This window comes from Bos taurus, chromosome 20 (assembly GCF_002263795.3).
Source record: "Bos taurus isolate L1 Dominette 01449 registration number 42190680 breed Hereford chromosome 20, ARS-UCD2.0, whole genome shotgun sequence".
Lineage (NCBI taxonomy): Eukaryota > Metazoa > Chordata > Mammalia > Artiodactyla > Bovidae > Bos > Bos taurus.
The window spans coordinates 71722300-71738375 of record NC_037347.1 but is presented as its reverse complement, the minus strand read 5'-3'; the positions used below and the strand labels follow the sequence as shown (position 1 = coordinate 71738375).

General features: G+C 58.0%; 1 protein-coding gene across 1 annotated transcript in view; it reads left to right on the top strand.

Moving 5' to 3' along the window:
• AHRR (aryl hydrocarbon receptor repressor) overlaps positions 1 to 16076 on the top strand; it is an 85924-nt gene that overhangs the window by 28613 nt on the left and 41235 nt on the right. The window contains exon 4 of the mRNA NM_001077982.3: positions 13938 to 14053. Within this exon, the coding sequence (NP_001071450.2) occupies positions 13938 to 14053 (116 nt within the window). The remainder of the gene's footprint in view (positions 1 to 13937; positions 14054 to 16076) is intronic.

Genomic DNA, 16076 nt, shown 5'->3' with positions numbered 1-16076 from the left:
AAACCTGTGTCTCCTGCATTGCAGGCAGATTCTTTACCCACTGAACCACCTGGGAAGCCCATATTGAAAATATATTGGGCAATAAAGCAAATCACAATAAATTTCAAAAGACAAAATCATGAAGAATGCATGGTGAGCCCTCAAGCCAGTTAAGCTGGAAATCTGTAGAAAAGATGACTTGAAAGCCCTTACATTTGGAAGTAAACACATTTGTAAATAACATAGATCAAAGTGGAAAACACGACAGAACTGAGGAAATGTTTGCAAATCAAAATGTGTGAGCTCAGTTGTGTTGGACTCTTTGTGACCTCATGGACTGAATACCACCAGGCTGCTCTGTCCATCAAAATGTGTAGCTGCAGCTAATGCAATTCTTAGAAATAAATCAACTTGAGGGTCTAATGTGAAAGAAGAAGGGCTGAAATTAACAAGCTAAACATTCAGTGTTGCTAAAAAAAAAAGTGAAGTAAATAAAAAACAGTCATAAGAAATAATAAAGCAGAAGGTATTTGTGAAATAGAAAGGTAACATACAATAGAATTCCTTTAAAATGATAAAACAGTAAAGATCTGGTGAGATTGATCAAGGAAAAATAGCAAACAGTATTAGGAAATAAAAGGAACATTATATAGCATATTATATATAAAGCATGATGATATATGCTGCAGATATTTAAAAGATGGCTTGAAATTATTATGAACAAATTTATGCTGCTGCTACTGCTGCTAAGTCATCTCAGTCGTGTCCGACTCCGTGCGACCCCATAGACGGCAGCCCACCAGGCTCCCCCGTCCTGGGATTCTCCAGGCAAGAACACTGGAGTGGGTTGCCATTTCCTTCTCCAATGCATGAAAGGGAAAAGCGAAAGTGAAGTCGCTCAGTCGTGTCCAACTCCCAGCAACCCCATGGACTGGAGCCCAGCAGGCTCCTCCGTCCATGGGATTCTCTAGGCAAGAGTACTGGAGTGGGGTGCCATCGCCCTCTCCGAAATTTGTGCTAGTAGATTTGAAAATATAGTAAATGCTTAGAAATACAGCTTATTAAAATTGACTCAAGAAAAAATAAAACACCCAAATAGTCATATGGCTATTTGAATGAGTGGTTAAAATCTTCCCACAGAGAAAAATCTAGGCCCAGACAGTTTTAAACCAATTTCTACTAAATGTCAAAGGAAAAATAAGTCCACCCTATACTGAGTCCATGGCACAGAATTGTAACGAAGGTTCTGATGTGAACTCACATTATGCACACACACACACACACACACAAGTGTGCCTGTGCGTGTGTGCCTGTGTTATGTGTGTTCCAGCTCTGCCTGCTGAAGGGGCTACCCCAGTACAGGGGACACAGCTGGCCTTCAGACCTCGGTTTCCAGACACAGTTCACCACTGAAAGGGACTCGTGCCTTCTGGCCTCTGCCCAGAACGAGAGCAGAGAAAGGACAAGATGAGCCTAGACCGTCCATGCTGGACAGCAGGGCTGTGTTCAGAGCACGAGGGGACATACCCCCGGACCCAGGCCTCCTGAGGGGACATACCCCCGGACCCAGGCCTCCTGAGGGGACATACCCCCGGACCCAGGCCTCCTGAGGGGACGTACCTCTGGGACCCGGGCCTCCTGAGGGGACATAACCCCGGACCCAGGCCTCCTGAGGGGATGTACCTCTGGGACCCGGGCCTCCTGAGGAGACGTACCTCTGGGACCCGGGCCTCCTGAGGGGACATAACCCCGGGACCCGGGCCTCCTGAGGGGACATACCCCCGGACCCGGGGCTCCTGAGGAGACGTACCTCCGGGACCCGGGCCTCCTGAGGGGATGTACCCCGGGACCCGGGCTCCTGAGGGGCTCCCCCAGGACCCAGGCCTCCTGAAGGGTCTCCCCCGGGACCCAGGCCTCTTGAAGCATCTCCCCTGGGAGCCGGGTCTCCTGAGGGGCTCCCCTGGGACCCGGGCCTCCTGAAGGGTCTCCCCCCAGGACCCGGGCCTCCTGAGGGGGCCCTCCCTGGACCTGGGCCTCCTGAGGGGCTCCCCTGAGACCTGGGTCTCCTGAGGGGCTCCCCCAGGACCCAGGCTTCCTGAAGGGTCTCCCCCGGGACCCACGCCTCCTGAGGGCCTCCCCTGGGACCCAGGTCTCCTGAGGGGCTCCCCCGGGACCCGGGTCTCCTGAGGGGCTCCCCCAGGATCCAGGCCTCCTGAAGGGTCTACCCCGGGACCTGGGTCTCCTGAGGGGCTCCCCCAGGACCCAGGCCTCCTGAAGGGTCTCCCCCAGGACCTGGGCATCCTGAGGGCCTCCCTTTTGACCCGGGCCTCCTGAGGGGGCCCTCCCTGGAGCCGGGTCTCCTGAGGGGCTCCCCCGGGACCCAGACTTCCTGAAGGGTCTCCCCCGGGACCCAGGCCTCCTGAAGGGTCTCCCCCAGGACCCGGGCCTCCTGAGGGCCTCCCCTGGGACCCAGGTCTCTTGAGGGGCTCTCCCAGGACCCAGACCTCCTGAGGGCCTCCCTTGGCCACGTCGGAACAGTCTCAGCATTAAGATGAACGAGGGTGGTGACAGATGATAATCCAGCAAATGAGATGGGATTCCCTATATCCGCATGGATATAAGTAAATGAACAACTAAATGGACACCAGGATATCTGACCAGACTACCAGGAGAGAGGATTCTAGATGGGTGACTTTTGAGTGGAGGTGAATTATAAGATGCCCAGTTGGTAACCACTGTAGGAATAATTCAGGCTGGAAATGTCAGTGGATGCTAAAATTGGTGAAAGTGAGAAATGGAATGTTTGAGTCTTGAAAAACAAAGTATTAATTAGCTACAAAGAGGGAAGCCCTACAGTGGGGAAAGCCAGCACACACTGTCCCCGTGACCAAACATGGCCCCACCAGTCCCGGAAGAAACTGACACCGTGTGCCAGGCCGCAGGGTGTGTAAGGACACTTCTTAGTTTTGTGATGTTTCCGCTGGACATACTGAGGACTCATCAGCAAACTGGACCTCAGGGCAGCCTACAGAGCGTCTTGTCCCATCTTGAGTCGAGAAGGACCAAGGCCATCTGGATGAAGAGTGGCCCGTGCCTGGCTGAGAGGATGCTCTGGGCAGTCGGTGAAGTCCCGGGGTGGAGGGGCGTCTCTGGGCAGAGGACATTGGGTGTCGTTCTTACAACATTTCTGCAAGCTTGATATTGTCTCAAAACACAAACAAAAAGAAGGAATAGAGAAAACTGTGGACCTGGGAAATTGCTGAGGGTATGAGTCAAGGGGAGGAGCTGGAGGAGGAGCAGTGGGGAGGGTGGGATTGGGGGCTGGCAGGAGCTGATGTTCCTAGAGCTCCCCTCGAATTTTTAGGGGAAGGAACCAGTCCTTTTGCAAGGGAAGAGTGTGCTCTCAGCAGCAGGGTTTCTTGCAGCCATGTTACCACCAGCAGTTCCACAGGCTGAGCCAAGGGCCCCTGAGGGGACAAGTGCTGGGAGGGAGTGGAGGGGGCTTCTGGGGGCATCTGACCCAGCTCACCTGCAGCCGCTTCATGACCGGGCCCCGGGGTTTCCCTTCTCCAAGCGTTTGCTCAGAGTCACCTCTTTGGAGGCTTCCTCCAGCCACACAGGGACCTTCAGTGCTAGGCTGTGTCCCCGGACAGGGGTGGAGACTGACCGGGCCATAGAAGGCCCCAAGCACCTGGGCAGAGACCTCCCCACACCCACTGCCCAATCAACCCTGCCTGTGGGTGGTGAGTCGGGCAGGACTCTGGTGGAAACGACCCCTGGAGTCACTGGTGGTGACTGGTGGGCTCCAGGTTGGGTGACGGGCAAGTTCTGTACTTGGAGGCTTCTTTCTAACTTTATTTACAAATTCATCCCATGCACACGCATTAGACACTGTGACAGCCAAGCTGGCCACTCCTCCAGATCCGGCCTGTCCTTGTCTGGAGCTGCCCTGAGGACAGTCTGCCCCGTCCCTGACTTGATGTCATTGTAGATGAGCAGGAGCTGGAGGAGGCGCAGCGGGGAGGGTTGGGTGGGGGCGGGCAGGAGCTGGTGCTCCTAGAGCTCCCTCGAGCTTCTGGGGGAAGGGACCAGTCCTTGTGCAAGGGCAGCGAGTGCTCTGAGCACCCTCTTATCTGTCTGTCTGTGAGTTGCAGCAGTGCCATCTTCGTTGCGTTCTGTGGGCTCTTTCACTGTGGTGAAGGGCTCTCTAGCGGTGGCGGTTGGCCTCGGCCTGTGACGGCTTGCAGTGGGGCTTGGGTCCCCAGCCAGAGAGAGGCCAAGTAGTGTCGGTGAGAGCCCCAGATCCTGGCCGCCAGACCAGTGGTCAGTGACCAGGCCTCTGGCCCTTCAGCTTTGCAGAAAAGAATTCCCACAAAGACGGAAAGTAGTGAAGCAAGTGTTTATTAGGAGGAATAAGAGTACAGTGTATGTGGATAGACACAGGGGCGAACTCAGAGTCTCTAGAGTTGTGCCCTCGTGGCAGTTTGAATTACTTTCATGGGGCATTTCTTCTGGGTTTCCTTTGGCCAATCATTTTGATCTCCCTGGTTCACAGTCCACATTTGATGTATCTCAAGATCCCCCCATGTGTTTGCATGCATCCCTTAGCCAAGATGGATTTTACAAGGCATACGGACATCCCTTGACATAACTCCCCCTTTGACCTCCAAGGGGCCTTTATGTGCATATGTGGTTGGGGAGGTCTCCTGACTTCTAGAATGAGATATATGTGGTCTGGGCAGGGCCCAGCCTCCTGTCTTAATTGTCCTGCTATCCTCATTTTGGAGTTTCAGTCCACAGGGAATGACTGTCCAATTGCTTTACCCTGCGGGGTGGCATCTCCTCCTGCCTCAGTGGTGGGTGGGTTTATTTGCCCCAGAGCTTGTGGGGTTTTGGTTCCCCCTACTAGGGATGGGACCCTCGTCCCCCACATTAAAAGGTGGACTCTTAACCCCTGGACCATGAGGCAAGTCCCCGTGTCCTGCTTATCTTGACAGCATGCAGTTACTCATGGAATAACTACTTGACTTTATAGCACTGTTTTTTTTCTTTTTGGTTTTGTCTGCTTTTTCAAAATGTTTCTTGAGCCCTGGGCTTGCCACTGTACACTTCCCTTCAGATTGTTGAAACTTAGTGAGAAACCCGAATAGTTGACCTCTTCTACCATGAAGCGGAGAAGGCGATGGCACCCCACTGCAGTACTCTTGCCTGGAAAATCCCATGGACGGAGGAGCCTGGTAGGCTGCAGTCCATGGGGTTGCTAAGAGTTGGACTAAGCGACTTCACTTTCACTTTTCACTTTCATGCATTGGAGAAGGAAATGGCAACCCACTCCAGTGTTCTTGCCTGGACAATCCCAGGGACGGGGGAGCCTGGTGGGCTGCAGTCCATGGGGTCGCACAGAGTCGGACATGACTGAGCTACTGAACTGACTGACCACGAACAGCGTGTGGAACCAAAACGCGTGTAAATAAAATCCCCTTTTCTTTTTCTTCCCAAAGATCTACTTTTGGTTGTGTTTTTTTTCTTTTTCTCTTTAAATTTATAGATTTAGTTTAATTGGAGGATAATTACTTTACAATATCGTGATGTTTTTGCCACGTCTAAGTCGCTCAGTCGTGTCTGACTCTTTGTGACCTATGGACGGTAGCCCGCCAGGCTCCTCTGTCCATGGGATTTTCCAGGCAAGAATATCGGAGTGGCCCTCCTCCACAGGATCTTCCCAACCCAGGGATCAAGCCCGTATCTCCGGCATCTCCTGCACTGCAGGCAGGTTCTTTACCGACTGGGCCACCTGGGAAGCCATACATCAGTATGAATCAGTCATGAGCATACGTGTGTCCCCTCCATCCTGAGCCACCCCCACCCCTCCAAGCTGTCCCAGAGCACCGGCTTTGGGCGCCCTGCTTCAGGCACCAAACTCAAAGTGGTCATCAGTTTTACATACGGTAATATACACGTTCCAGTGCTGTTCTCTCGAATCATCCCTCCGTCTCCTGCTTCCACCGAGTCCCAAAGTCTGTTCTGTATGTTTGTGTCTCCTTTGCTGCCCTGCACGTAGAATCATTGGCGCCATCTTTCTCGATTCCACATACATGCATAATATATGGTGTTTGTCTTTCCCTTTCTGACTTACTTCACTCTGTTTAATAGGCTCTAGATTCGTCTACCTCATTAGGACTGTCTCAAATGCATTCCTTTTTATAGCTGAGTAATATTCCACTGTGCATGTGAACGACAGCTTCCTTATCCACTCATCTGCTGATGGACATCTAGGTTGCTTCCGTGAACAACTGGCAGCACTTCCATAAACAGTGCTGCAATGAACATTGGGGTACCTGTGTCTTTTTCAATTCTGGTTTCCTTGGGATATGTGCCCAGTAGTGGGATTGCTGAATCATATGGTAGTTTTATAAGGACTCTCCGTACTGTTCTCTATAGTGATTGTATCAGTTTGCATTCCCACCAACAGCGTAGGACGGTTCCCTTTTCTCCACACTCTCTCCAGGATTTATTATTTGTAAGCTTTTGATGATGGCCATCCTGACCGGTGTGAGATGAAATCTCATTGCCGTTTTGATTTGCACGTCTCTAATGATGAGCAGTGCTGAGCGTCTTCTCACATTTATTAGCCATCTGCATGTCTTCTTTGGAGAAGTGTCTGTTTATGGCTTCTGCCCACTTTTTCATTGGGTTGCTCATTTTTCTGGTATTGAGCTGCATGAGCTGCTTATACATTTTGGAGATTAATCTTTTGTCAGTTGCTTCATTTGCTATTCTTTTCTCCCATTCTGAGGGCTGCCTTTTCACCTTGCTTATAGTTTCCTTTGTTGTGCAAAAGCTGTATTTGAGGAGATAACAGTCAAGGAGATAATAGTTGAAAACTTCCCTAAAATGGTTGCGTCTTGCACTGCAGCATGGGGATTAAGGAGAGAGCACAGTTCCTCTGCAGGACTTGCGGCCCTGGGCTCCTGTCTGCTGGACACCAGAAAGCCAGTGAAGAGGGGTGGGCTGGGCACCTGTGGAGGCGGGGGCTCCGCTTTCCTGGTGCCGGATTGAGCTGTGAAACCTCTGGGGCTTCCCTGGTCATTGTGGAAAACAGGGAAATTCTTTCTGTAGAAAACCCACAAGCTGATGTGGTCTGTGTCCTGGGGTGGACTCTTATTTTCTAAACATAGGCATGTTTATTCACACGCATGATGTTTCTTCTCACCTAACCGAGCCTGGGGCTCTGAGTCCAGTTTGAGTCCCTCCTCCGCACCCGTCTAACTGTGGGGCTCAGAAGGACATGCACCCACGCCCCCACCCCTTCCCTTGGGGCTGAGATGAGAGCTGGTCCAGCCCCAGCCACTTATGCCCACGTGCTTCCGGTCACCTTTCCTGAGCTGGGTGGGTAGACCCTGGCACGACAGCACATAACCCTGCGAGCACATCTGTTCTCGGCAGCACAGGTGCAGAAAACCACCGCCCTCTGTGGACCCCTTTGCTGTCGAGTCACAGGACAGCATTTTCTGCCAGCCTGTGTGATTCACGGTCATCCTCCAACGGCAAGACAAGGAGTTTATCTTTTAGTTCTTGAAAAGCGAGGCATGGGCGAGAGTTTGAATGTCTGAAAACTGAGGTGCTCCATAAATTTGATGCCAGAATTGGGGCGGGGTCTGCAGGCATGCTGGGGTGGGAGCTCGGGTCAGACTGGGGCCCCGCATTCTCCATCTGCCCCCCAGGCCTGGCCACTGGTTCCCTCGGCAGGTGCACTGCACTGCATGGGACCCACACATGCTCCTGGACTCGTGGGCCTCTGGACCCCTCAGTGGTGTCCCCAGGGTCACCCAGAGGGGCTGGTGGTGGGGGCAGGGGTGAGCGAAGCCAGTTAACCCCCCAGTCTCTCAGGAAGGTTGGTTCTCCATGTCCTGGGCCCCTGTCTCAAGGAGGGCATGCGGTCCCTGAAGGAAGTGACAGGGTGCCCATCGGAGGGTCGAGTTCACCTGCTTCCTGGGCCTGGTCTCAGCTGCTGACAGGAGACGGCCAAGAGCAGCCACCATGGACATGGCTGCGGTCACTCCCGTCTCAGCTCTGCTGCTGTGACAGACACACAGACGTCACCATTCAGTCCTGGAGGCCGGAGTTCCAAGGTCAGGGCGCCCCGTGGCTGGGCTCTGGTGAGGACTGAATTCTGAATTGTCCTCACCCGGGAAGGGGTGAGGTGCCCCTGGAGTCTGTTATAAGGACACTCATCCTGCTGGTGGGGCTCCCCTCGTGGCCCAGAGCCCCTCCCCCTCAGGGGACAGGAATGTGGGCACACAGGCATCCACGTGGAGGCCTGTGCCAAGTTGGTGCCAGCAAGACACGGAACATCAGGGAGCCGCTGCCAGGCCCCTCTCGAAGCACCTCAAGTGAGTGGCGTGCTGGACCCCCAGCAGCCCACCCCCATCTCAGGGGGCGCCGAGGCCCCCGGACCGCTGCTCTGAGCCTGTGCTCCTCTGCCGAGCAGGCCCTGAAGGGCGTCTGGGCTGGAAGCGTGCAGGAGTGGGGGGCAGGCCTGCTCCTTGGGGTCCCCGGGGCTCCAAGCTCTCTGCCTCCCTCCACGCTGACCTGCCTCCGCAGCATGGAGGGAGCCGGGCTGCGCTGTGATCACAGCAGCTGCCTCCAGAGGGACACACAGCTGAGCGTGAACCCAGCCCTGGGTGCACAGGCCGGGGTGGTGCACTGCTGGGCCAGGGCTGGAGGGTCGGAGCCGGGCTGTGTGTGTGGTGACCTGTCCACTCCAGGAGCTGCTGCTCGTCAGAGCTGAGGTCCAGCCCAGCTTCCCGGGGTACCCTGGCTCCTCTCTCGTCACCCTGGTGGCGGAACTCCTGCACCCCGAGCCTAGACAGTCCCCTCCACCCCACATTCCCTGTGTCCATAATCTGGACTCGCCTGTCCTGTCCCTGGGCAGCTGGCCGGGAGCAAGGTGGCTTCTGGGCATCATGCACTTGCAGAGGCAGAAACGGGGCATCTCCGGGTTTCTCCTCCACCAGGGACCCTTGGCAGCTTTCGGCGGCCGGACCCGAGCACAGGACCCTGAGCAGCGACAGGTGGGACTGGGTCCTTGTGGCACGTGGCTCGGCCCAGAGTGGCAGCTGCCCTGAGTCTCCTCTGCGTGAAGGACAGGGAAGGAGGTGAGGTATGGCAGGGCTGAGCCCCCAAGGGCAGTGGCCTCTCCAGTCTCCCTGCTAGGCTGGGTGTGCAGCCCAGCCCACACAGGGACACCCGCCATTTGCCCGACAATCACACACATCCTCTCTTCTCCAGGCAAGGCGCTCAGGGATGTGCTTGGACATTCAGTCGTGTCCAACTCTTTGCGACCCTTTGGCTACAGGCTGCTAGGCTCCATGGGGTTTTTCAGCAAGAATACTGGAGTGGGTTGCCATTTCCTCCAGGAGATCTTCCCCAGCCAGGGATCAAACCCGCATCTCCTGTGTCTTGTGCATTGTAGGCGGATTGTGTACCACTGAGCTATCAGGGAAGCCTCTCAGGGATGCAGGGAGTCAGTGAAGTGAGGGAAGCTGGTTCTGGTTGGTTCTGTGGACCACTGGTGGACGGGTCAGACAGGGCAGTGAGAACCTCTGTAATGGCCGGAGCTCTGGGGCCTGTGGAGGGGACGGAACCCAGGGCTTCCGGCTGAGCCCCGGGTACGGGCAGTCTCAGGGCTCAGGCTGGGCTGTGCCAGCCTCAGGGAGTCTGTGCATTCCTGGGAGGGGGCAGCCCTGACCGGCCTCCTTGCCTGCAGGCCCTCAGCTGTGTCTACAGACGGTGCGAAGGCTGATCCCAGGCTCTGTCCTGGGCCAGGATGGCTTCTGTGGGGCTGGGGGTCTTGATGGTCCCTCCCACCGTCCCTCGGAGACCAGGCTGTGGGGAGGAGCCCGCCTGCCTGCGGGGTGGGGCGGGAGGGTCATTGGTGCTGGCCAGAACCTGCATCATGTGGCTTGGCCCTCTTTGAGGACAACGAGGAGCCGGCTAGGGGGGACAGCAGCTCAGAGGGGGCACAAGGCCCTTAGACGTGCGGGCTTCCATCCCTGGCTGGACCCCAGGGGGTTCCTGGAGCCCTGGGCCATGGGGCACCCCTGCCAAGACCTTCCTCACGGGGCCCAGAGGCCACAGCGACTCCTCTCCAACTTCCACAAACTTCCCCCTGGACACCCTACCCTACACACACCTGCTCTCCGCTAGCTCTTCTCCCTGGCATGTTACCGGGGGCAACCAGGAGCACTAGGCAGGGGAGCGTGGTGGTGGGCTCACCCTTTGTCTAAGAGGAGGCCTGGCAGGGAGGGTGCCAGCAGTGGGGCTGGGGGCTGTCTGCAGAGACCCTGCCTGCAGCCCTGGCCTCCCCTCTGGGCCCCACTCAGACGGAGCTGGGCTCAGTCCCAGGTCATCGTGGATGAGACCCCCCCCACTGCCCGCCATGGCAGGGAGGGAGAGAGGCGGGCCCTGTAGAGAGATGCTGAGATGAAAGAGCAGACCTAGATGCTGGCCACAGGGCCACGGGGAGTGCGGGCTGCTCCCCCCCGCACCCCTGGGGGTGCTCCCCACTCTCTTTCCGTCCCCACTCCCCACTGCTGTGCCATCCCCCCCATTAAGAGGACTGGCACCCCCAGCCCCCGGGCCCTGGCTCTGACCCCCACCCACACCAGAGTTTGCTGCCCTGGCAACTTCCGGGCCCCCTGACCTGGGGGGCTGTGCCTCAGAAGGGTTTTCGGAAGGCCGCGCCCCGCCCCCCGGCCCCGCCCCCGCCCTGGTGGGGCCTCCGGGACAGCCTCGGAATCGCATTTGGCTTCTTCCAGTCTCGCCGCAGGCCTGGGGGTGGGGCGCGCGGGCGGCCCTGCTCGCACGCGAGGCCCTGGCCGGGGGCCAGGTGGCTGTCACTGCGGCGCTGACGCCCCATCGCGTGACAGCGGCCCGCGGAGGCCCTGCCGGGCGTGCCCCTCGGAATGTGGCTGCGGAGGCGGGAAGCGGGGGTGCCCGCTGGGGGCGCACGCGATGCTGCCGCGCCATCGGAGAGGGGGGCGGAGGGAAGTTGGAAGGGGACCCCCACTTCTGCCTCTGGAAGCGACCTCTGCTCCCCGCGGCCGCCTGTGTCGGCTCTGGCCCCTGCAAGCCTGTGTTCTGGAGTTGGGGGGCAGGGTCCCAGCAGGGGTCAGTGAATCCCCAGTTTGGTGATGTCACCACCTGGGGATGCCCCAGCCTCCAGCTGCGGGCAACAGCACCCCCACTCGGGGCTGCAGGGCTGACAAGCAGGAGAGCCCGGAAGCCGGAACCCAAACCTCCCCTTCCCCTTGGGGAGGGGCAGGGGGGCGCCCCCACAGTGGGCTTTGCGGTTGGTCGGTGGGAGGCCTTGCTGGTCTGGGTCCTGGAGAGGACGGCCCTGGTGCACTGGGTGGGGAAGTGGGGTCCTGCCTCCCCCCCCACCCCCCGCTGCCACCCACTCCTGGCCTCAGACCACCTGGGAGACGTGGCCTCTGGGTGGGCTGTTGGGCTGGACCTTCTGGGAAGCCCGCAGAAGGGGTGGGAGTGGGCCTGGGCCCCAGCCCGCACCCTCCTGGGTCTTCCTCAGCCTCGGAGCCGGGCTGTGTGGTCCTCAGTCAGAGGCGGAGGGCTCCTGGGCCCCAGGAGGTTCCTGTGGACCCCAGCATGGCTCCCGGTCTCACGGAGCCTCTGTTCAGGGAGGACTGGCTCCAGGAGTCTTGGGCACTCACCTTTCAGCTTTCTGAGCAGAGAGGCACACACAAGGGATTAAGTGTTAGCGCCTCTGGCTTCTGAGCTCAGAGCTTTTTTGGTGCCTTGAAAACCAGCAACCCCGAGGAGGGCTCGGCTGCTGGAGGGAGAGAGAACCTTGTCTTTCGTGGGGCAGGGAGGCCAGCCGTCTGTGTCTCTGCCCAGGCCCCCAGTGGACTGTCCTGTTTCCCGGAACTCAGTACCTTCTGCTGAGGAAACGGGTTCGTCTCTCGTTCCATTTAGTGCGGGAGAGGGAGGGGATGGAGCACAGCTTCCGAGGAGGAGGGAGGTGATGGAGCACAGCTTCCGAGGATGAGGGAGGGGATGCAGCACAGCTTCCTAGGAGGAGGGAGGGGATGGAGCACAGTCCGAGGAGGAGGGAGGGGATGCAGCACAGCTTCTGAGGAGGAGGGATGGAGAGGCCACGGCAGGGCCACCGAGGGGACCGCACGGGTGGGGCTGAGCGCCTCCAGAGGAGCCCTTTCTCCCTGTGGACACCCTCAGTCTGGACCAGGGGCGTGGAGGAGGGGTCAGCTTGGTTGCTGCCTGTGTGTCCCTGTGTGTCCTTGTGTGTGTGTGTGTGCGTGTGTCTGTGTGTCTGTTTCTGTATGTTTCTGTGTGTGTATATCTGTGTGTGTGTGTGCGTGTGCATGACTGTGTGTGTCTCTTTGTATGTGTGTGTCCTTGTGTGTGTGTGTCTGTGTGTGTGCGTGTCTCTGTGTGTCTGTGTGTCTGTTTCTGTATGTGTCTGTGTGTGCATATCTGTGTGTGTGTGTGCGTGTGCATGACTGTGTGTGTCTCTTTGTATGTGTGTGTCCTTGTGTGTGTGTGTCTGTGTGTGTGCGTGTCTATGTGTGTCTCTCTGTGTGTGTCTATTTCTGTGTGTCTGTGTGTCCCCTTGTGTGTGTACGTGACTGTGTGTGTCTCTGTGTGTCTGTTTCTGTGTGTGTCTGTGTGTCTGTATATATGTGTGTATGTCTGTGTGTCTGTTTCTGTGTGTCTGTCTCCGTGTGTGTGTATGTCTGTGTGTGTTTCTGTATGTGTCTGTGTGTGTGTATGTCTGTATGTGTGTGTCTGTTTCTATATGTGTCTGTGTGTGTGTTTGTGTCCCTGTGTGTCTGTATATCTCTCTGTGTGTGTATCTCTGTGTGTGTTTATGTCTGTCTGTATGTGTCTGTCTGTGTGTATTTGTGTGTCTGTGTGTGTGTCCCCTTGTCCGTGTGTGTCTCTGTGTGTCTCTGTCTGTGTCTGTCTGTTTCTTTGTGTGTCTGTGTGTCTGTGTGTTTGTCTATATGTGTCTGTGTGTCTGTTTCTGTGTGTGTGTGTGTATGTCTGTGTGTGAATGTGTGTGTGAGGGGTCTCTGTCTGCAGTGGTCCCCACCCAACCTGGAGGGCACACTGGGGGCCTGGGACCCTGCATTTCTGACCAGCTCCTGGAGGTGCCCATTGCCCCTGGAGGGAGTGTTCAGCACAACTTCTGGTTTGGGAAGAAATGTTGGGGAGCTCTGCGGTGTGCTTGTATTTTACCCCAACACCAGATGAGGCGGTGATGGCCTGCAGGGCCCTTGGTGGCACTAACGCCCCCCAAATCAGGGGGAATGGAAGCGCAGTCCTGGAGGCCTCCATGGAGGCATCAGCGCCAGGCCGGCTCCTGGCCGGGACCCTCATAATTCCAGGAGCTGATGACAGAGCATGGAGTTCAGGGCTAGGATGTGGACGTCTGTCTGTCTGTCTGAGCGCTTCACCTCAAGTGCAGATGAGGCCAGAGTCGGGGCAGAGGCGGCAGGGGGCTCTGGCAGGGGTGGGGGTCCGCGGGGCACTTGCTGCTCCAGTCTGGGTCAGGCCGGGGCTCCGGGACGGAGGGACGGGAGGGGGTGTGCAGGATTCCTGGTGACTGGTTCCCTTGAACAGTGGTGTCCAGTTTGGGGCCCTGCCCAGGCTTGGGTCTTAAGAGGGGAGCTTTGGGACCCCTGAAGGGCCGCTGAAGCAGGGAAGGTGGTTAAGAGGCTCACCGGGGGAGGCGGAGAGCAGGGTGGGGCAGGGTCCTCGAGGTGCGGCCAGCCGAGAAACCCTGTCCCTGATTGTCCCCCACCAGCTGCCCGGCACTGCCCTGGGTACCCGGGAGGAGAGCAGACCTGGGCCGGCGTGCCTGCGGAGGGTGGGAGCCGGGGACACAGGAAGAGTGTGACTGACCATGCCCCCCTCAGCCCTGCAGGAGAGGTGCCCGAGGCAGCCGGTGGCTGCTGCCCCCTCGCCGGGAGACCGGGGTCCACGCGGAGGGTCTGCAGGCTCGACCGTGCTGGAGGGAAGGCTGCTGCTGGAGGTGAGCTCCCCGCCCCGCACCCCTGGGTCTCCTGGCTGCATTGTGGCGTCAGTCGTGACCATTCACAACCACCAGGGAGTTCAGTCTCTGGAGGGCTTGGTTGCAGGTGGGCTCCAGGACCTCTGGGCAGCACACACGGCTGACCCCCAGGCCCATGGGCTTCAGATGGGAACCTCGCTTTCCCTTCTGCATTTTCAGCTTTTACTTGTCAATGGGAGAACCTAATAAAATACCGAGCAGGCTTTTCCCCTCAGACTGAGGACAGAAAATCATGCATTGTGAGTCCTGGGTTGACCCCGTTGTTGACACTACACACCGGACATCACGGGCGGGGCGGGCCTTCTCACCAGAGCCGGGCCTGCTGGGTGGTTCTGAACTGCTTTTCCTGACAAGATAGAGGGAGGTGGGGCTTCCCGGGTGGGATCAGTCACTGCTCATAGGGTGAAAGTGCTACATGTCCACCAGAGACGCAGGGCCTCCCGGGAAGGCGGCGGTGCAGGCCGTCCCTCCCCGGGGGGTTGGGGTGCAGGGAGCAGCCCACGGAAGGCTGCCCCGTAACCGGCGGCCGCAGTGGCCTTGCAGCCAGGCTGCTCTGGCTGTCCTCCCGGGCCCGCGTGTCCGCTGCGTGTCTGCCCGTGGGCCCAGAGCTGAGCCTCTGGTTCTGGGCCCCCAGCCTTGTTTGGTGGGCAGTTCTGCCCCCAGATGAAGCCGGCCGCAGCCTCGTGCCCTCCGTGGCCCCCCAGTTCGGCATCTCTGTTAGGTGATGGGACGGAGGGCAGGTGCTGCTCAGCTGGGAGAAGCCCCGCCTCTGAGAGCCGCTTGGTCCCTGCAGGCGGCTGGTCTGCACCCCAGGCTGCTCCACAGCCCACATCCCTCTCCCTGCCAGTCATGTGGGCGTGAGAGTGCTCCCCAGCTCGTTCCCACTCGGGTCCCCCGCCCGCCGGGCCAGCGCCCCCTCGGGGTCTGAATGTTGCGTGGGGACACACAGTGACCTTGGCAGTGGCCACAGGGCTTTCCTTCCCCCATGGCCCCGACAACTCCTCCCCCTGCAGCCTCCTCTGTGAGGAAGGGGGGCCCAGGAGACATCTTTTCATCTCAGCCAGGCTCCTGCCTCAGCTCTTAGTCAGAGGTGTGGACGAGGAAGAGGGGGTGGAAGAGCGCACGGCAGGGACAGGCGGACCTGGCCGACCGACTCCTCGGGGTCTGCTTCCCGGCCCTGCTCTGCCCGTGTCTGCTCAGCAGCCCTCCGCCCCCAGTCGGGCCCCCCGACGGCCCGCGTCACGCTGCACCTTCTCGTACAGGCCACACGGCCCCCACCACCCCCGCCCCACAGCCCCCGGGCCTCGGCCCTGCAGAGGGGTCTGGATGCTCGGAGGCCCTAGGAGCTTACAGACCACCTCTTTCCTAAAGAGGTGAAAACACGTGAGGGCAGACGGTGTTCTCGCAGGCGACAGGGTTTGCGTTTGAGTTCGCAGGGTGCTGGGGCCTCCCACCCCGGGGCCCTGTGGAGCAGAGAGTAGGCCTGAGGTGGAGTGCTTTTGGAAATGTTGTGCTTTCGGAAGAGGAAACGTTCCCGTATTCATTCCTTATCGGGTTTGTAGGAAGCAAATCTTAAATGTTATTTTTCCTTTGAAGCTGCTTTTTTCTGTTAGTGCTAGTGAACATGGAGAACGTCCTGCCAGCCTGGATTTCATTCTCGCCAGATGATAGCTGGCATCGCTCTTTCCCTATTCACGTTCAAGATTAAAATGACATCTTAACCATAAAATCGTGTTTAAACTTTCACTCTGCACTATAAACGCAGGAGCCAACGCGCACAGCCCGCTGTGCTGGTTAGAGTGCCGGGCGCCGTCCTGCATCCGGGGCTACCGCCGGGGCCACACTCCCCCAGTGTCTCCGGGCTGTCCTGCCTCCATGGGGGAGAGAGGCCTGGGCCTCTGTGCTCACAGCCGTGTCGTGGGCCTTGGGCCACCCCCACCAAGGAGGGTGTCTCCTGTCTGGTTGAAGAGACCCTGACCCCTTG